The sequence below is a fragment of the Xiphophorus hellerii genome, chromosome 19 (genome assembly GCF_003331165.1).
Source record: "Xiphophorus hellerii strain 12219 chromosome 19, Xiphophorus_hellerii-4.1, whole genome shotgun sequence".
Classification (NCBI taxonomy): domain Eukaryota; kingdom Metazoa; phylum Chordata; class Actinopteri; order Cyprinodontiformes; family Poeciliidae; genus Xiphophorus; species Xiphophorus hellerii.
The window spans coordinates 26,126,965-26,147,350 of NC_045690.1; the positions used below are offsets into that span (position 1 = coordinate 26,126,965).

Consider the following 20,386-nt stretch of genomic DNA (forward strand, 5'->3'; position numbering starts at 1 on the left):
TGAGTCCAGATCTGGGCTCAGCACTTTTTTACATTTGAACACCTGATTCCACTGAATGTTTAAAGCTACAAAACCTTCTGGACATTTTGAAATAGAAAGTTTATTAGATTTTATACCTTAAATGGATACATGTGTTTTATGGGAGACGCGACGTTTGGTCATTCGGTGCCAGTAACATGTGAAATCAAATATTCACAATCATCAAGAACTTTAAGCATAAAGGTCAAGTTGCTGTGAGAAAACCAAACTCCCAGGCTATAGGAGACCTATTGGTTGGGGGTCATACGACCTGAACCAGTTCTTCAACAGGTTTGACCCCCAGGGCCCTGGCCCCACCCCCCCTGCTGTTAGCCACATCATCTTTAACGATTTTTCTTCTCTAAACGTCACACCTTTTCAGTTCTCAGCCGTCCTCCACCCACTTCGCTACAGAGGACTCCGTCAGCTCCTCCACCTCCATCTTGTCCCTCTCAACTCTTCAGGTGAGGAAGGGGCAGCGACAGACTGAGGTGTGAGACGGTGCAGGTCCAGACGGACGGCATCAGCTCCAGGCTTCAGAGGTTCAGTCCGAGCCTGATGAGGGGGGGAAGGTACCACAACGATGGAAGACCTCCTGTTTGGTACCGGTACCAAAGATCAAACATCCGGAGGACGTGACGGCTGCAGGCCGGTCGCCATGACGTCACATCTGATGGAGACCTGGAGAGGCCGATCCTCAACCTGAGGGATCCGCTGCAGTTCTCCTACCAGCCTCCAGGTGGATGGCAGCGTTGTCTTCCTCCTGCGCTGACCTCTGACCCACTTTTAGACAGCTGAATTTTAAAGTTATGACATGTTTATTAATGGATGCCACAGAAACATCTGAAAAAAAGATGAAATAAAACTGAAGCAATAATATCTGTGACATAAAAAAAAAATACATCAGTCTTCAAACTGAACAAACCACTGCATGTTCAGTCCTCGATCGATTGTTTGTTTTTCTCTAAACCAGAACTGGGTTTTCATCAGAGTATGGAAATAAGAACTGCAGAACCTCCAGAAACAGGAGATAGGAAAAGCGGAACAGTAAACATGCAATAAAGTTAAGATATTAATCTATAATTCAGGCCAGTAGGAATGTTTTCTGACACAACGCAAATCTAATTTTACTGTTCAGTTCATTTACATAGAGCCTGTTTAATAAAAGTACTCTTTACTGTGAAACTTCAGGTACAATTCATTCAAGTACAATTTCATATCCAGTCCTAAGCTAACTATGATACAACACAGTCTGATTTGATGATGGTGCATCCAGAAAGTTTTCACAGCGCTTCACTTTCCCCACAGTTTCTTTTTTTATCTTATAGTCTTATTCCAAATTGTATTAAATTAATTTCTTTTCTCAAAATTCTGCCTCTACCTGCTGCTGCAAAACGTCCTTACAGCTGAGCATATGCAGCTGTTTTTTTTCCCTCAAACTTTTTCTATTTGATTATATAAAAAGATCGACTATTTCTGAAGTTGAGCACATTCTTAATGGCTGCTACATGCAGCAGTTTGTTTCTATAGTCGTGTGTTTACTGTCCGTCTACATCCATTTATTTTCCCGTTTCTCATAACGAAGGATGGATTTCTAAAAAGCAACGTCAGGATAAAACAGACATTTGTTTTTCAATAATATAACCAACGTCAGCGTTTTTTATTCATATTCAAGATTGCACATAAACAAGGAAGTAAATGATATAGAACAAATGCTGCAAGAACAAATTTTTATCTCCATCACTTCTATAGTCAATATGTTTGACAATTAACAACTGAAGATGAAAAGGTTTTTCATGACTGTGAACCTATTTCACCATGGCAACGTTACAATGTGCAGCTGTAGATACAATGTGCTTTGTTTGGTTCTTCAGGAAAATAACCACAGCATTTCCCTCTCAAACAGAGAATATCAGAAAAGGAAAAATCCCTCTGCAGTGTTTGGCTTGATCTGTTCAGGTGTTTTGCATTTGTTCTTCTTTAACCAGCATAAAACCACAGTCTGACATCTGCAGCTGGATTAATACGTGTTCACATGACAGCTCAGTTATCTGTCTGCACAGCCAAGCGGTCAGAGGGAGCAGATCACAGAGCGTCCCGTTTCCCAGAGAAACGCATTAACCAACACCTGAGTCCAGCGCCAAAGGAGAGGGCCGGAACCCAGGGGCCCGGGGTCGCTAGGACACGAGGTTCAGCTAAAAAGAATGCATGATGAGCAGAAATGAAGCAATTAATAATTCTAAGATAAGGCAACACAAAACAAAATGATTTACTGGACATCAAAGGAAAGACAGAAAGTCCCAAACATTTACTGGCCAAGACTCTGAGCACAAACAAGGAGCAGGCTGTGGTTTCAAGTCATCACTGCATGCAGACACACAGTGTGAATATGTTCAACTATAGCAGAAATAAGATGAGGATGAAGGAGCCAAAATTTACATGTATTTGCAGCTAATTGTTCTTTTCTATTAATAAGAAAGAGAAAAGGAAGGCAGGTTGTGACAGAGCGGCATGTTTCTGTTGTTCCCTGTGTTCACCGACAGCCTGGGGGAAGAAACTGTCTCTTTAGCAGCTGGTCTCTGTACTGCAAAGACGACCTGGATGTAAAAGTCAAAACCGTTTGTGTCCAGGATGTGTGTGGTCTGCAGATATTGCTAGCTGCTCCTTTCCTGAACCCGGACCTGCACCGGTCCTGGAAAGAGGGAAGGTCAGCCCTGTCTGTCCTCTTTTGCAGAACTGATTATTCATAAAACGTTGCATAACAGAAACAGATGTTAACGGAATAAAACAATCACATGTCTTTGCATGTCACCTTCCTAAAAATATTGGCCAAAGGCGATTTTGTCAACAATAACAAAAAAAAATCACTTTTGGCAGAAGGTGATGTTAGCCTACTTCATGCTCTACATGTCAGACTGTAATCTGTGACCATCTACAATGACTCTACAATGACACTTTGACGTATTTGAATTAATAAGAGCTGCAACATTTAATTCCCCTTTGGGATTAATAAAGTGCATCTGAATTTGAAATAAATTTTTAAAAAGTTGAAATAAAATGAAAATGCGTCTGAATTTGTTGTAATTTAGGTTCTAAAAGTCAGACTCCAAACTGCTTGAGTAACATAATAGTGATATGAATTTTTTTTTTAAAAAGTATTTCATTAAAACTCAAATATTTCCAAGTTAAACCCCGGATAATTTCATGGCCTATCAGCTCCTCTGATTGAATGTTATGTTTAATTTTTTTTTTCTCCTTGTTGCTTGGAACTGTATTAATATGTGCATTTTGATTCTCTTCTGAACAAAGTGATGTAGTGTGAGAGCTGCAGGCTCTGTAGAGGCACTGTTGAGGACGACCTGTGATGGCAGCAGAGATCCCACTCAGATTCTCCTCTCAGATCGATCAGCCTCACATGCTCCGCTCTCCTGGATCACTTTCTGGAACTGGCTCTCGGTAGTTGTTGCTGCTGGTGGTCTGGGCCGCTCTCCGCCTGTCCGCCTGCTTGTATGTGATCGTTCGTGGTCTCGGTTATCGGTTCCCGAACTTTTAGGACTCCCCCGACTTTCAGACAGCCCACTCGGCTGCTTTGGTTCAGGCAGGAAAGCTAACAGGCTAAGTGCTAGCCTGAGCCGGCTCAGTCCTCCTGATGCCGACGATGCTGGAGAGGAACTCGGAGGCTCCGGTGAAGAAGCGGGGCCGAGCCCCGGCCAGCAGCGGCAGCGGCTACCCCGGAGGAGCGGCGAACAACGGCAGGAAGAACTTGTCCGGTAATGAGACCAGCACCATCAGCTGCTGGGAAGAAGGAAGTTCAGGCTCCAGCAGCGACGAGGACCATGGTGGGTAGCCACGGTCACATTACAACTACTCTGTTCGGCTTCTCCTTCCAGCTGCCCAAGTTCTGATGAGTGTTTGTGCGCTCAGGTGGAGGAGGGATGCGCGTCGGACCGCAGTACCAGGCCGTGGTACCGGACTTTGACCCGGGTAAGAATTAGAACGTAGCTTATAATAGACCAGAGGCGGCGTGGTAGCCTCGAACAATCGCTGAGCGAAACTGCATCCTCTGTTCCTGTCATACTGGTTCCAGATGAAGGTGCTCTGGTTCCGAACGAGTCGTCTCTGTCTGCAGCTGCTTAAAATGATTGTAAATGTTTTTGAAGACGGAGAGCAGACGTCCAGGGGCGGTCCACGACTGTGTGAGGCCCTACACAGAATTTGATTTGGGAACTTTCCAGAGCTATTGTTGCTTACCGCAGCTTAGCTAACATCTAGTTTATGTTGTCTGTGGTTACGTGTTTGTGTCGTATACATGTAATACTATAAAAAAATGCATAAACAATAATTTTTTAAATAAAACTAGCAAATATAATCACTTAATTAACTGCACAATTGAATGTGTGTTGCTTAGAACCTCATACTGATACAAGGCTATTAGTAGAAGCCTTCTATTGATAGAATGTGATTCTATCTACTGATAGAATCACATTCTATCAGTGGATAGAATGTGATTCTATCTATTGATAGAATGTGATTCTATCTACTGATAGAATCACATTCTATCAGTGGATAGAATGTGATTCTATCTATTGATAGCTGTGATTCTATCTACTGATAGAATCACATTAACATGTTTCAGTGTTTAAAACTTAAGACACTTTTTGTTGTTTCCGAACAAACTCTCTCGTGACCTTTTATTGCTGTTATACAGAATGCACCTTTTTTGTAATAATTAGTATTTTTGCTATTCTTAAATTTGCACACATAATGCGTAAGATCAGATCAGAACTTGGGAAAAAAAAACATTTCCTTGCTAAACTCCATCAAAGTGGAACACCCAACAGCAGGATCTGAAACTATCTACTGTCATTTCTTTGGGACAATTCAAATGTCTTTTAAGACAAAAAGCTAATATTGTGTTTCATCACCTATTTAACTAAGTCAAATTTGTTAATTACTGTGCTTTCATTTATTTATTTTTGGTTTCATTTGATCAAAACAGGTCTCTCTGGTAAATGAGATCTTGGATCTCAGTGAGAGAACATGTATAAATATAGGTCAAATAAAAACAAGATGAAGTTCCAATTCATCCATCCATTTCTCAGTCGATCCCACTATCGCTTGCCAGCAAGATACTCGAACTCCTTTGCTTGAGGCGGAGACTGGATGAGGTCAAACCCAGTCCCAGTTCTCCCTGCTACATTGAAGAGGCGTCTCAACCACAACAGCTTCACACTCCTGGTCTTGAATGCCTGGAGGTAATTCAGTTCGTCTCCCATTCAGTCACCTTCTGAGTTCTTAAACTCTGCTCTCACCACAGAGATATCGGTGACTGTATGAGAAGATCCTCGATCTACTAATTCCAACGTCCAACCATTCAGTTCAGTTCGGGTCGGGGCTTCTGTGGCGTGTTTAATAAACCTGCAATACATGCAGCACAGAGAAAGCCAAACAAGAATGCACAATATAAAGTTGTGTTAATCTACTTATTAGCTTAAGTAAAGGAGTAGATGGTTTAATCTGTTGAGGAAATAAAGTAAGTAGGGTGCAGAAGTTATTCAGACTGAAACAATCACACATCCCAGATGATTTTCACCTGACTCACCCTGCGGTTCCAACAAGCGACAAGATGGAGCCGGAAGACGTTAGACACAAAAGCTGAAAACGGGAGAAGGTACACTGCTTGCTTAAATGATGGTCTGGAAACAAAAGCAGTACAATCATAATTAAAATAATATGTCAGGTTTATGTCAGGCTCAGGCCTTTAATTAGAGGTAATTAGTCAGGTTGGATCGGTATCGGCTCAGACCGGGTCAGGCTGGATTTTCATAAGCCTGATCTAAACTCTTCTACATATAGGTTTGAACCAGGGATGGTTGTCTTTGCAGTGTCGTCAAGAACTCTTCCACATCTTCCACGAGGCCAAGCAAAAATCCTTCTCCATAACTTCTCTGACTGACTTCTATTCCTGAGTTTTTTGTTTGTGCAACCGGAACAGCTGTAGATGTTCTGACCGTCTGGTACCTGTCTGCTGTCTTGGAGTGTCCAAGAACAACGAAGCCCCAAAGGCCTCCTTCCTCTCCTGGGTTTCAATCACTTCTGCGATCCCCAAAGGAACGCTCTTGTTGTCACTCACCAGGAACAGCTCCTGGAAGGCTGTGGCGACACGGTCCTGTCAGAAACCCTGGGGGTCATATTAAGCAATTACAACATAACAGCATGGTGAGCGCTAGAACATTCCCCCTCCAGCCATCTATACTGTCTGTGTGTTTGGTGGACATACTTGTCAGGTGAGGGCGGGAACTCTTGTAATGGTCAGATTTTCAACACTAAATGTAGAGAGTGAACGTCTTTTTCAGGCAACAGATGGGTGGACCAGGCGTGTTTTACCTCCAACCATGCTGAGTCACGGACCCACAGATAAATGGAAATGCCCGCAATCAGAGCAATGTGCTCTCTCGATGAGCAAATGCACTGCTATGATTGTTTGGTACACTCCTCAAGGTTTTCGGCAGGAGTCTGTCAAACATTGCCCTTTCAGATGTAATGTCTACATCCCCATGTGGGACATGAGAGGAGTTCTCCTGGACAAGTGAGAAGATCTCACAAACACATTCCGGCACCAGACCCTACCAGTCCACCTTCACCTTGTTTGGTTTCCCCAGATTTGTCTGGCTGCTGCCTCCACTACCAAATCAAACTCACTACCAAACTTTCAACAGTAACAAAAACTTCCGATTGGGATCTGAGAGGCTTTTCTTCCCAGTTACATCACCACTAGGATTCATCATTGCCCACATGGGCATTGAGGTCCAGAATACCATCCGGAGAATCCAGGAAGTGTTCTGTTTGGTACATAAGCACAGATAATAGTCAGAGTCTTCCCTCCATATAAAGAGCTCTTTCACTTACAGGGAGATCTCCGATACTGAGCCCATGAAAAAAAAGTGTGCGGATACATCAAGCGGTTGTGGCAGTGGGCCTGATTTGTGCCATTTTTGAATTGAGGATGCAGACTGCGCAAGCTAATTCTGAGGCTCACAAATGAGTTTATAAATTACAAACACATTTTTCTTTCAACGGTTATTACAGTTATATATATATATATATATATATATATATATATATATATATATAATGATTTCTCTGTGGTCCTGTATCTCTGTTCCCAGATGTCGCCAAAGCAGCTCACCTCAGAGACAACCTGGGGATGCTGGTTTGGATCCCCAGCAGCTGCCTGAACCAGACTCAGAGTAAGAGACGGACAATGGCTTCTTATCGCGTTAGCTCAGCACATTTCAGCGCCTCACCAGGGGCTTCAGCGTCATGCTGTACAGACTAACGTTGTGTTGTGTTGCAGTGGACGAGTACATTGCCATCGCCAAAGAGAAACACGGCTACAACATGGAACAGGTGAATATTTATTGCAGTTTTCTCAGGCAGCATCGGCTTCTTGGTCCGACCAGGAGGAGTTCTAGAGGATTGTTGTTAAATGTCGCTCCGAAAGAGATGGTGGGAATTTCTTCATTTTCTCCGAGTGGACTGTCATAGAGAGATCGTTCAATAATGGTCTTTTTGAAAAGTCTCATAGACTGTTCAGTGTCTTTCAGTGGGTTCCCATTGGTTGAAGGTTTTCACCAGTTTGGTAGAAGTTGGGTATGGTGCATTCACTGCTCTGTCACCTGCCAGGGCTGATCAAGTTAAAAATGTACTGATTCTATCCACCACTGATTCTTGAGTTCATCTGTAGTTTCCATGTAAACTTGGCTTTAGTTATGGCTGTAGACTAATTATGCTGATTAATGTCCTTGTCTCAGGAGAAGATGGCATCAGAGAAAAGTGAAGATGATGCTTAAAGTGTGTCTGACACATTAATGATGATTTTCATTCTGTTCTGTTGGTTACTGACAGGCATTCTTTGGGTGACCTTTCACCTCACAGACCAAAACAACTGTTCAACATGCAATGATCTAAATCTACAGTATCTAAATATGCCTCAGAAGTCTTCTTTTTATTGACTTTGTTTAGACTCATATGTCAACATGCACTTTTAATTGGACCACCCGGTTAATTCACCACTTGGCCAATTTGTACCCAAATGTGCCATTTTGTTCCCTAATGTTCCCTTTTTACATACATATATTTTTCATTTTAGTTCAATATTTTTCATGAATTATGGAGATAAATTGTCATAAAATCACTAAATCTCAGAGGAAATTAACTTAACTGATTATTATTTCCATAAATATAGGTCCTGTTCTCTGTTTGAGCTAATTTGATGGATTATGACCAATAATTACACTCCAACAATTCGATCACTATAAATGACCACAATCTGGTGATTATTATTTATTAGAGTCGTATTACCTAATTTTCTTACAGTACTCTATCGGTAGGATATACACTGAACAACAATATAAACACCCCATGTCAAGTATAGGAGATTTATGAACATTTTGGTTACGCAATATATAGAGTAACTCAGTAATTACTGATCTTCATATCAACATTGATAACATTATGATATGGCCATTTGTAGCGGACCAACAGTCCTTTGAACATGATAGGGGTCAGGTTGATGTATCTGATTTTGACAAAGTTGTTTCCTCATAAGCGGTTACGAGTAGCGAACTTCTCGTAACCGTAGCCAACTTCTCAGACTGTCCGTAACACCTCAGACTGTTACGGACAGTCTGAGGTGTGATGTTCTGTTGTGCAGACCAATAGTCTCATCAGCTGTGTGTGTCGCTGGGCTTAGCCGAACCCATAGATGGACGAGCCGGATGAGGTGGTCTTGTGCTGGAGTGGTCACACGTGGCCAACGCGGATGAGGTCGATTTGCAGTAGTGCCAGTCTGTTGGAAACAAACTCTTAAATGGCCCATGGTTCGATAATGGACATTGCAGCTACTGCTCTGGTGGACATCCCTGCTTCCAACATGCCAATGGCACGCTCCCGCATAACTTGTGACATCTGAGGCATTTATGACCTGTGACAAAATTTGACATTCTGGGGTGGCCTTTTATTGTCCCCAGTCCAAGGATTGTCCAACTGTTGCTCATTTTGTCTGATCACCCACTGGACATTGCCCCACCCATGCACTGAAGAAAAACACAACTCACTGAGTATTCCTCACTGACAGCAAGTTGGATTAAAAATTATTCACAAATCAAGAGGAATATTACTTTTGTACAATAAAATGCTCATTTACAGTTGTTAACTCCACATGGCAACAATATTTGCCATGGGGCGTTTATATTTTTGTTCAGTATAGAAAATTACATTGAACTGTTTGGTACGAAATGGGTATGAAACGTTTCACTGGACGGTACATGTTGGTACAACATGTGCCCCTTGTGGGTACAGACTCACCTATTTCAGTACGGTAGGCTGAGTTGGTACAAAATGTCCCTCTGGTTGGGTAGAAACTGAGGCAGGGTGGAAAAATATGTATTGGGAGAGGGCTGCATGGTAATAAGCAATAAATCATTTAATCGCATGATAAATTCAAACAAACTCAATAATTTCCATTTGCATGATTTATTTATTTACTTATTGTTGTCTTCTTTTTTTCTCTCTCTTTCTGCCAAAAACTGGATAACAAAAGCCTTCAGTCTGGGTCACTGGTCTCAGCCAGCTGTTTCTGTGCAGGACAGTTTTGTTTACAGAGACTTTAGGATTCATTTTATTTGTTGTTTCTGTTGTTTTATGTATTTTTGGGGGGATATTTAAAATGTTGTCCAGTTCCAGGTTCAAATGTTCAATAGAAATTAAAATTTATTGATCTTGAGAATGTGTTCTTGTTATATTACTTGAAAAGGGTCTCAAAACAACAATATTGTCATTTATCACAATAACTTCTGAGACAATTTATTGTCCAGCAAAATCTGTTATTGTGACAGGGATACCATAAGTCCGATATGAAGGTACAAAATAACAAAGCCATTGAAATGACCAAAACCTCTTACAAAATCATTTCATACTTTATCTCATGCAGGTTAACAGACTGAAATATGTAAGATGTGTTTTGTTGTGCTTTCCGACTCGCCTGACCCGGTCTCCTCTCCCCTCGACCCCCTCCAGGCTCTGGGGATGCTCTTCTGGCACAAGCACAACATCGAAAAGTCTCTGGCCGACCTGCCGAACTTCACTCCGTTTCCTGATGAGTGGACAGTGGAGGACAAGGTCTTGTTCGAGCAGGCCTTCAGCTTCCATGGGAAGAGCTTTCACCGCATCCAGCAGATGGTACTAGTACAACATCTTTATATTTGATTCATTATTAGACATAAGTATAATATAACCCTCTTTATATTTGTTAGGATTTAATTTCTATGTCTTTTTAACAAAGGAATTGCCTTGTTCATAGATAAATAAAACCTCAGATAGACCCTTAAGTAGCAAGTAAATAGCAGTTTGCTCTTGCTGTTTCCATAGTAATAAGAGTATGATCTGGACTAAGTGATGATCACGAAATGTGAACAAAAAAGTCAATCATAACTTTTGTGGAGATTTGATCCTCTTTCAAATGTAGGTATTCCAATTTAAAAAAATTAGAATATTTTGATACTCATTAAGTGTATTCATCAATTTTTTGGGGGAAAGTTCAATTCAATTTCTGTAGCCAGACCTCAGCCTGACCACTGTTTGACCTGTTTCAATAAAGAAAACACTTAAATAGGACCGGCCTGACAAAGGTAGACTTCACACTGCAGTGGAAGAAAATTTAGGAACAAATAAAGAGAAACAGAAATGAAGATCTGTGTGTCTGGAAAAGGAGAAAAAAAATGTTACAGAGCTATTTCTAAAGTTGTGAAACCCCAGAGAACTACAGTGAGAATCATTATTCACCAACAGCAGTGACCTCTCCAAGAGGTCACCAAACGACCCACAACAAAGTCCAAAGAACTGCAGGCTTCACTTGTCTCAGTTAAGATCAAAGTTTATGACTCCACCTTAAGAAAGACGTAAATGACCCAGACAACCACTGCTGAGCTTGTCTCAGTTTTGTTAGAAGACATCTTGATGAGTATCAAGATGTTTTTGGATCTAGAGTAGAACAGTCAGAGCATTGCAGAAAAGGAATCAACAGTAAGACATGGTGGTGGCAGAGTGATGGTCTGGGTCTGCTGTGCTGCCAGAGGACCTGGAGGACCATCTGTGGTACGGCTTTCCCTTCGCTTTCTGCTCTTTTTGTCTATCTATTGCTGAATAAAGGCCACTAATGCCCCATAGAAAAACCAAACCAGGCGGTTCATTCTCAATAACTTTCCAGTGTGGCTGAAACACATGAATTCTGCAAATGTGAGTTGGTAGAAAGTTCCTCCACGGTGCTGTTAAACACTCACTGCCAGTAATTACAAGCATTAGATTGTAATTGTTGCTGCTAAGGGTGGAACAGAACAGTTCCTCATTTTCGTCCAGTAATCTGACATCAGCTTGTGGGAAAACTATGTCAGGCCTCCGTCTCCATAGAAACACCCTGTAGCTTCTCCTGGGGATTCCCAGGCTAAAAGGAATAAATATGGATATTTAATTTTCAACTAACTGAACAATTAAAGGATTATGTATAAACAAAAAGAAAAGACATTAAAATAATTTTGGAAATGGTCATTTAAGATGGTTTCTGCTTAGGAAATAAATATACATGTTGCAAATACATGTAGACATTGTTCTTTTGTCCTTATTATTATTCCTCTAAAGCACACGTGTCAAACTCGAGGCCCGGAGTCCCAATCCGGGCCGCCGGAGCTCTTCATGTTCAATACTGCAGAGGGACGCATAAATAGAAGTTTCAAGATACCAGCTGTGTGTTTAAATATTACTTTAAATCAAATCAGTTTCTATACTGCCGTATCGTATCAGTCAGTCGCTCCAGTTTTTTGTGATTCCGCAATCGCCGAAATTCACGCAAAACTAAACAAATCCAAAGACTCTTGCATGCTGCTAATACTAATAACTTTTTTATGAAGTGTTTTCAAACAAAGTTCTGAAGAAAAGAAAAGCAAAGCAGATTAATACAGTTTATAATGCATAATTTGACTGCAAAAAATGGTTAAAAACATTGGGGTTAGGTGATGCTGACCTCCACCTGCAGGTGGCAGTATAACTTACTTCTGCTGCCTCAGTCTTGATGGTCCAGTTATCAGTGATCGATGTGGCAAGTAACAAAATTTTTAAAGTAGCACCACAAAGTCAGGGATTTTCACAGCTAAAATGTCAAAAGATTTTGGCAATAAAAATCTTAAGAAGCACTCATCAAATACAGAAAGTTATTTATTAAGATATTGACAGTTTGTTAATGGGCTTTGCCAATACATTAAGTGGCAACTGGCCCTTTCAGAACATTGATGATTTTGATGTGGCCCAAAATGAAAGTGGGTTTGACACCGCCGCTCTAAAGTTGATATTTTTGCTCTTTTTGTTGTTACGCTGCTTTAAAAGCAAAGTGAAATTCCTTGTTTGTGCTGTGCTGTGATTCTGATTCTTCTGAGGCTGTTTTTGGATTTCTCTAAAGAATCTGACATCAACTGTAAGGGAAATGGTCTGGAAATGGAGGGAAGTGAAGATAGGTACCAATTTTTAGAAAGCGGCAATTGTGAATAAAAGTTTAGCCAGATGATTAACTCGTTCATACCATAATTTGACTCTTCATCACCTGTTAGATCAGAAGATAAAATTTTGTTGTATTAAAACTTAAAAGAATAGATTTTTTTTAACAAGATCCAGTTCTGAAAATCTACTCTGAAAGCAGACTGCAAGATGCTAAAGGAAGTCTTCAGAAACCTTCAGATATCGGCAGCAGATCTCCAGCGGGCTCAGTCTCAAATCATTTGGACACCAAAACAATTTTGTTGATGTATTTTGTTTAATGAGTAAAAAAAGCCTTTTTTTTTTTTAGATATAAAACCTAAATTAGACCTCAATCTGTGAACATTATTTTTGAAAGATCCAGATATTTAATAGGGTGTCCTAGTTTTTGAATTAGTAAGTTTCCCACATCTGCAGAAAAAACTCTAAAGGTTGACACAAGCTTGACGTTGGCTCTGCTTGAATATTTACACCCTTTGACTTTCTCTACCACAAACTTCAGTGTGCTTTACTGTGGCAGACCAACACAGACTGGTGGATGTAAAGTGTAAGGAAACTGGATTTTAAAAACGTGACAATCTAAAAAGTGTGTTGTGAATGAAAGAGCGTTTGTCTCCTTTATAGATTTTTTTAGTTTTTGCTCTTTTGTTTTACTTCAAACAACATAAAACACAGTTTTCAGGTGATGATTTTATTTACTAAGGGGAGCAAAGTGTTGCAAACCAAACTGGCCCTATGAGAAAAGTAATCAACCCATAAACTGAATTGTTGGTTGTTTCACCCATGACAGGAACAGCTGCCATCAATCGTTCTTAGTAACTGGCAACGAGTCTTTCACATCACTACGTAGTTTGGATCATGAATGGCCTATTTAAAGTCGATCTCAATCAGATTTAGTCCCATTTATTGTCTTCCTCCCTTTCACAGCTTTGCACCACTTCTTGTTAGTTATTGTAGTCTGGTTGTAACCAAATGCAGAAAGTTCATACGATATGAAAACTTTGCAATGTGCTATTTTTCTGTAACCCACCATGTTGGTTCAGAAAGCACAATTATAGGAATTCTTAATGTAAAATAAATAATAAACCGTGACGTCGCTCAGAGCACAAAGCATAAAATTAGACTCAATAGATCTGCCTTACCTCACATTGTCACTGATAATAAATCTAGAATTTTTTTTTAAATATTGGCACAGATACACATGCTAATACTGAATCAGTGCGTCTCTAGCAGGGACATGCGGTCAGTGGAGGCAAGTGAGGCAGAGCCTCACCTGTCATAATGGAAAAATATAATAAGATAATTTATATTGCTATTTTCACCCTGTGGTTTGTACTGTAAAATATTTATTTTTTATTTAGCTTAACCAATTTTGATATTTTTTTTCTTCAAAATCACTGAATTTTCACATTTTCCCATTCAAATGCTAGGAAGCAAAGCTGGTGAGGCAGCAGCGAGCTGAGCCTCACCTGGGATTGATCAACCTCTCGGCAACTTCACTGGCTGCCATTCTATGACAGCATGTTCCTCCTGTCTGTATGTCGCCAATGAAATGGCTATAAAACATTTAATTTATGAACTAATTTTCCGTAATTTAGCTTATATATATATAAAATGTACAATGTTTTTTATCACTAACTGTGTGTGTAACGTGTTTCGTGTGCTGAGGAGCGATCAGAAACGGGCGAGGCAGGCAGTTCTTCTGCCTCATGGCAGGGGGCGCTCATGATCCCAGACATTGTAACTCCACAACTGCAGAGTAAGATACAGTAACAGCGAGCTAGCCATACGGTAAAGTCAAGTGCAGCGATATATTTATAGTTTTCTCCTCTTACCACAGCGGTCACTTATTAATAATCGCAAAACAAACATTAAGCCTAAAACTATACTACTGCAACAGACTGAATGTTCTGCTCTTTGTGTGGGAAATATTTCAGTGTTTTTTTTAGGGGCAATTTTTGTCCGTTGCTATGGCAACGAGTCTGCGTGTGTGAGAGTGAGAAAGACGTGGTTTTGAGTTGTACTTGAACGCTTTTTCTCTTTGCTGTGGAGCACAGCACGAAATTGATAATACCTAAATTTCCAAGTTTGACTGAGTTAACGGAGTTATTCTACCGCAGCAGCGTGGCTATGGATGACATGTAGAACAACCGTCTTTTTGCCCTCCACAGTTGTCCGCATGCGCGAGATTTCCGTCACACGCAGGTGGTCTATATTTGCATATCTGATTTAAGTCAGTGCCTCACCAGCTTTGCGCCTCACCGCACGTCACTGGTCTCTAGTATTGCATTGATCCACGAGTGACTGTGTTTCTGTAGCTACCTGATAAGTCCATGGCCAGTCTGGTGCGTTTTTACTACTCCTGGAAGAAAAGTCGCAGTAAAACCAGCATGATGGACCGACAGACCCGGAAACAGAAGCGGGAGCAAGGCGACAGGTGAGGAGGAGTCCGCGCAGGCAACATGGCCGCCCCGCCATGTGCTGAACCTGGGCGATAACTAGCTCTGTTTGCGCAGTGATGAAGAGGTGGAGAATGGGAACGAAAATCCTTCCAGCGACTCAGAGATGGACCTGAATAAAGACAAGAAGGAGGTAAGACGCAGTTCATGATAACCAGCTGCTAGTTAACCGGCTTCTGGTTAACCCGTTGCTAACTGACTCCGCTTGTTGCAGCCGAGTTCTGGATCCGAGAAGCCCGAGGTGAAACCACCGCCTGGTCTAAAGGTAAGAACACTGCGCGACACTTAAGGCCCCCAAAAATCTGTTTTTGTCCTGTTTTTCTTTTTATATTTTTCACAATAATTTTGTTGTAGTTTCCTTATTTTGTATTTATTCTAAGACTGTATCTTTTTGTAGTTTTTGACAAAATATGTGTAGATAAGTTATTTTAAGCCTTTGTTATTAGCAAGATGAATTGAACTGTTCAGGGACAACAGATGAAAATTTCTTTTTCATTTCTCTTTATAAACTTATTTTCTGGTCTTCTTGCTCAGATCATTTATTAATTATTTATTTCAGGTTTCAACTGAGAAAACAGTTGCTATGGCTGAGGTTTTTTTTTCAGAGTGAGGACAAAATGTTTATGGAGTTGGCATTTTAAGCTCAGTTTAGATTCTTTATCATATTGGCTATGAGCATCGTTAGCATTACAGAGAAAGCTGATGGTCATAAACTCGCTGGTATCTGCTGGGAGTCAGATTAACTCCTTTGGCAAAATGACCATTGCAAAATTCATCAACATGAAAATTTTCTTGTTTAACAAGATTTTTAAAATTGTTTTTTAAAAAAATTATTTCTCCTTTAAAACCAAAAATATATTCCCTTTTAAATTAGAAAGGTCATGACAGCAACACCTCTTTGGATTTTTAACATTGTCTGGAAGAAACGGGGTGAAAAGAATGAGAGTCATCATGACCCCATCGATTCCTTCTTAACAAGTCACAATCTGCCAGAGGAGTTTATTTTTACATCCTGATTTAACAAGAAACTTTCATTTAGTAAGTTTTGCATCACATCGTAACGTGTCGCTGCTCCTGAATTTAGTTCCAAGCCTTGGCATTGAAGTGCATAAAAAGTATCTAACTTTGAGTCCTCTTCATGCAGTAACAACTTCCACACTGAAGAATGTTGATGAGCAACGGAGGACTTTTTAAAGCTGTCAGTCACTCAAAAATTGTTTGCCAGCTGATTTTTTTAATTATTATTGTTGTTTTTCGCTTGCTGTTTTAATTCTGGTTTCTGGTTTAGTTGCTCATAAACTCCAACTTTTCAGTAGTGTGTGTTGGGATCATATTAGCTGATTGTTGGCATATTAGCTCAGGTGTGTTGCTGCGGCTGCTTGCAGTCTGATGTTGACGGCATCTCTGTGTGTGAGCAGACAGGAGGGAAGATGTCCCAGAGGATGAAGAAACGTCCTCCCAGAGGAATGTTCCTCAGCCAGCAGGACGTGGTGTCTCTGTCCTCTTCCACTGCTCAGGGACTCAACAGACAGCTGGACAGTCAGCTGGTGTCCATAAAGAGACAGGTCTGCTGTGTTCCAGCTCTGTTCAAACGGCTTCGCTCTGCTTGTCTCTGTACGTCGTCTCTTTTCTGTCCCGTAGATTCAGACCATCAAGCAGACAAACAGCGCTCTGAAGGAGAAACTCAGCTCAGGAGTGGACGAGTTCAGGCAACCTGAGGTAACCATAGCAACAGCAGTACAAATGGTTGAGTTTTGAATTGTTTCTTTAGCAAACATTTAGCGCTGCTGCTGGATACGTTGGTGAGCCGCTGCTTTTGTTTCAGGCAAATCAGAAGTTCAATAATCGCTGGACCACAGAGGAGCAGCTTCTGGCCGTCCAAGGTAACCAGCCAATCAGCTGGTAGCTTTCAGCCACTTAATTAATTACGCTAATTAACGTCTGAATCCCTCCGTCCAGCTATCAGGAAGTACGGCCGCGACTACCAGGCCATTTCAGACGTGATTGGCAACAAGTCCGTGGTGCAGGTGAAGAACTTTCTGGTGAACTACCGGCGAAGGTTTAACCTGGACGAGGTCCTGCAGGAGTGGGAGGCGGAGCATGAAATGGAGGGTGGAGACGTGAAAGCAGAGGAGGAGAAAATGATGGAGGACAACATGACGGCGTGCGCAGCTGAAGACGAAGAGGCTGCTGGCAAGCAGAAGAAGGAGGTGAGATCTTAAACCCGGTGCAGGTCCCAGATGTTCCCAGCTGCTCCTTGGGGCCCCGGGGCCTCTAAAAGTAGAGGGCCAGGGGCCAGAGGGCCATGCCCCCCAAAAACGACATGAGATTCTGAACCTAACCCTAAAATGTTTCACCACGAAAAAAAAACTTTTTCAATAAAAGCTTGCAGTAGGGCTGGACAATAAATCAATAATAATATGTGTCATGATAGACATATGATCAATATCAGTAGGTAATACAGCTGCACAGCATTCTGGGAGATGTAGGCAGAGGAAAAGCTGTAGTTATTTAACCTCTCAGTGAGTGAGAGATTAAATAAAAAAGGTGAGTGGCATCAACTAACTCACTCACTCTTTGGTTACCTAGCAACAAGCTGTAGTTTGAAGTTTCATCACTGTGCCTCACATATGCTTGAGGACAAAAAGCAACGGAGAGAAAACTGTGGCTAAAACAGGAAATACTGCCACCAGTTTGGCAGTACTTCAAATATTTGAAGCAAAAATCAAATCAATAATTATCAATATTAAATTATCTATGGACTGATATGACACGCTTATAAGATATAAGTCTTTGATATATGATAAGTTTTTCAGCCCTACCTATGTTCAAAAAGCAACTGAAAAACATTGTTAAAGGATTCATAGAGGAGCCATGTTACGAATTCCTGAAGGCGGAGTTTCAGAAAGAGCAGGAGCTTCTTAAAGAGACAGAGACCCAACTTCAAGGAGTTAAATTACAAAGTCAAATTTCTTTGAAGTCATATTTGATATACATAGAATTTTGTAACAATTGAACGTAACATAGTTACATGATTGTCTGGAAAACGCATATTACTGCCACTTTGAGGAGTTAAACATTACTGAGACTCTGATCCTGTTTTGCAGCAAAAATCTCAGAGCCTGTTGTTGATAAGAGGCTTTTATTTTGCAGGACTCGTCTGTTCCGATGGACTCGGAGTGACCTCTAACCTCCAGAGAAACCAGCCTGACACCTGACCCCCAGCCTCCTGGAGGATTGCTTTCTTTAGTCGTCTCTTTATTATTTTGGCCCCCTTGTTTTTCAGTTTTGCTTCTGTTTGCGTATGTCACAAAGTCATCCCCAACCTCTATGGACCAATTCATACTTAAGCCATCAGCTACAGTAAGGACTGCTTTTTGTTTTGTCACATGACGTTTTGAATTGTTTGTATGTTTGTGTTTTGGGATCTGAGGTGCAGGAAGAATTGGACGAAGGTTGGGTTGCGTGGGGCTTGTCATGTCCTGATTAGCTTATTGCATTTTTTAAAGATTTTTTAGAGGGAAAAAAAAATCCAATAAAACCAAAGTTTATTAAGAAAATTGTGTGACTTCTATTTCACAGTTTATTTTTCCTTTTGGGATTAAAAGTTTGGTTTCCATAGTTACATATTTAATATGTCTTCGTAAACTTTTTTTTAATTATTATTTCATTTTATCAATATTTTGTTCCGAGTGACTAGGAACTGAATTTATTTTTGTTGCACCATTCTCAGGAAAATAGGATTCTTAACGAATGTGTGTGATAATTTTTTTTTCTTTCGTGTTTGTTTTTATGAATTTGCATCATAAAAATTCACAAATAAACATTTTCTGATTTCAGCTATGTGTTTTGTGTATTTTTTTAAACTGCTTTTTAATTGTATCTAATCCAAATATTGGTAGTCACACCCAGGTCCCTCACTGCAAACTCAGTCACCGGAAATGTGCAATGAATCGTTGGTTCATTGCACAATTTTTAGCGTTTTAAATTAAAATGATAAAATTTTTATAGTATACTGATAAAATTTTAGTTTTTCAAAACTTAGAAAATATGTTTGATTTTAGAATGATCAATGATTCTACTACTTCTACTTCAAAGCTTCTCTAATTCTCTCAGATCTGGTGAATATGAACTATGGACCAAGTTCTGACCAATGGTAGCTCATTCTCATTTTACAACTAATTTAGGAAAAAATTAAATCTAAATCCAATTTGGCACCGGTCCAGCTCAACTCAGTCCCCGTCATTATAATCCAGTAAATCAGATTCTTTTAATTTAATGACACCAGGCCAGTTCCATTCATACAGAATCCAGATCAGTGAGTTTCAGTTGACCACGAGGTGACTGTGATATGTTGCCATCACAACCCACAAATACATAAATCTCTGCAGTTCACCGGAAAATTCTTCATAAAACTTAATCCACAATTTATGACATAAAAAACCCCAGTCTGCTGAATCTCCCACAGCAGTCATATGACATTGTGTGGGTTTTTGATGTAATGACTCTTAATTTCCACAATGAAGGCTCGCCTGGCCTGCTGCTGTACCAGAGGCAGATGATTGTTATAAGCTTGGTTTTTAAGTCTCTAAATTTAGGTCTGGTATCTAAATATAGAAACATTTCCTAGAATACACTAACAGTTGAAAGCAGAAGTTTATATACACAGAATAAAAAGGCACATGTACATCGTCAAGTCTCACATTTTGGACCAAAACCTGCTCGTCTCTGCGAAACTGAACTGGTCTCCTTCCTGAGCGGGATGACGCTGCAATGTCTACACTTGCATAAAATGGTTTGAACAGTTTCAGGTATGTTTTGACATTTCAGATTTATCTGTAGTTCACATGTTTTCTATAATTCCATAGTAACTGTGTTTGTATCTATGGTGTCTTCTTCAGAGAGGATGATTAAAGACATATATCTGTCAGTTTTGTCTCAGTCTTTCTGTTTCCGACGTACCAGACAGGAGCTCTAAGGCCACTCAGAGAGGAAGAAGCCATTACTCCTAAAGCAATATCAAAAACCAAATTACACTTTGAAATAAACTACATTTTGGAGACACGTCTTGAGGTCTGTTGAAACCTCAGTTGAGCTGCTTGGCCATATCCACCATTGTTACATTTGGAGAAAAACGGGGGGGATGTCTGCAAGCCTGAGAACATTTCAATGGAGAAATATTGGGGTGGCAGGATCATGTTGTTTTGGTCTATTGCAGCAAAAGGGCCTGGTGCACTTCACAAATAGAAGGAAAGCTTATAAGATGTTCTAAATAAACCATTACCTCAAGAACAACAATGCCAATGTTCTGGAGTGACCATAAT

General features: G+C 40.5%; 1 protein-coding gene and 1 long non-coding RNA gene across 2 annotated transcripts; one reads left to right on the plus strand and one right to left on the minus strand.

Annotated features, from left to right (window-relative positions):
• Positions 1-80: 80 nt before the first annotated feature.
• Positions 81-3,504, minus strand: LOC116709217 (uncharacterized). The gene is made up of 2 exons (XR_004336833.1): positions 3,378-3,504; positions 81-812 (listed from the first exon to the last, which is right to left on the minus strand). It is a non-coding gene; the product is annotated as an uncharacterized LOC116709217 (long non-coding RNA).
• rcor1 (REST corepressor 1) lies at positions 3,415-18,603 on the plus strand. The gene is made up of 13 exons (XM_032547629.1): positions 3,415-3,857; positions 3,943-4,002; positions 7,188-7,268; positions 7,376-7,428; positions 10,099-10,260; positions 14,922-15,040; positions 15,120-15,195; positions 15,277-15,327; positions 16,481-16,627; positions 16,704-16,781; positions 16,888-16,945; positions 17,022-17,272; positions 18,216-18,603. The coding sequence occupies exons 1-13, from the start codon at positions 3,668-3,670 to the stop codon at positions 18,243-18,245; spliced, it is 1,356 nt and encodes a 451-aa protein (XP_032403520.1). The 5' UTR covers positions 3,415-3,667; the 3' UTR covers positions 18,246-18,603.
• Positions 18,604-20,386: the final 1,783 nt, after the last annotated feature.

What these genes read in the sequence shown, in the direction of transcription:
- rcor1 (XM_032547629.1), top strand. Translation starts at nt 3,668, where the DNA reads ATGCCGACGATGCTGGAGAGGAACTCGGAGGCTCCGGTGAAGAAGCGG. An exon ending in CAGCAGCGACGAGGACCATG is followed by an intron (nt 3,858 to 3,942) that starts GTGGGTAGCCAC and finishes TTGTGCGCTCAG; the next exon opens with GTGGAGGAGGGATGCGCGTC. An exon ending in TTCACCGCATCCAGCAGATG is followed by an intron (nt 10,261 to 14,921) that starts GTACTAGTACAA and finishes GTGTTTCTGTAG; the next exon opens with CTACCTGATAAGTCCATGGC.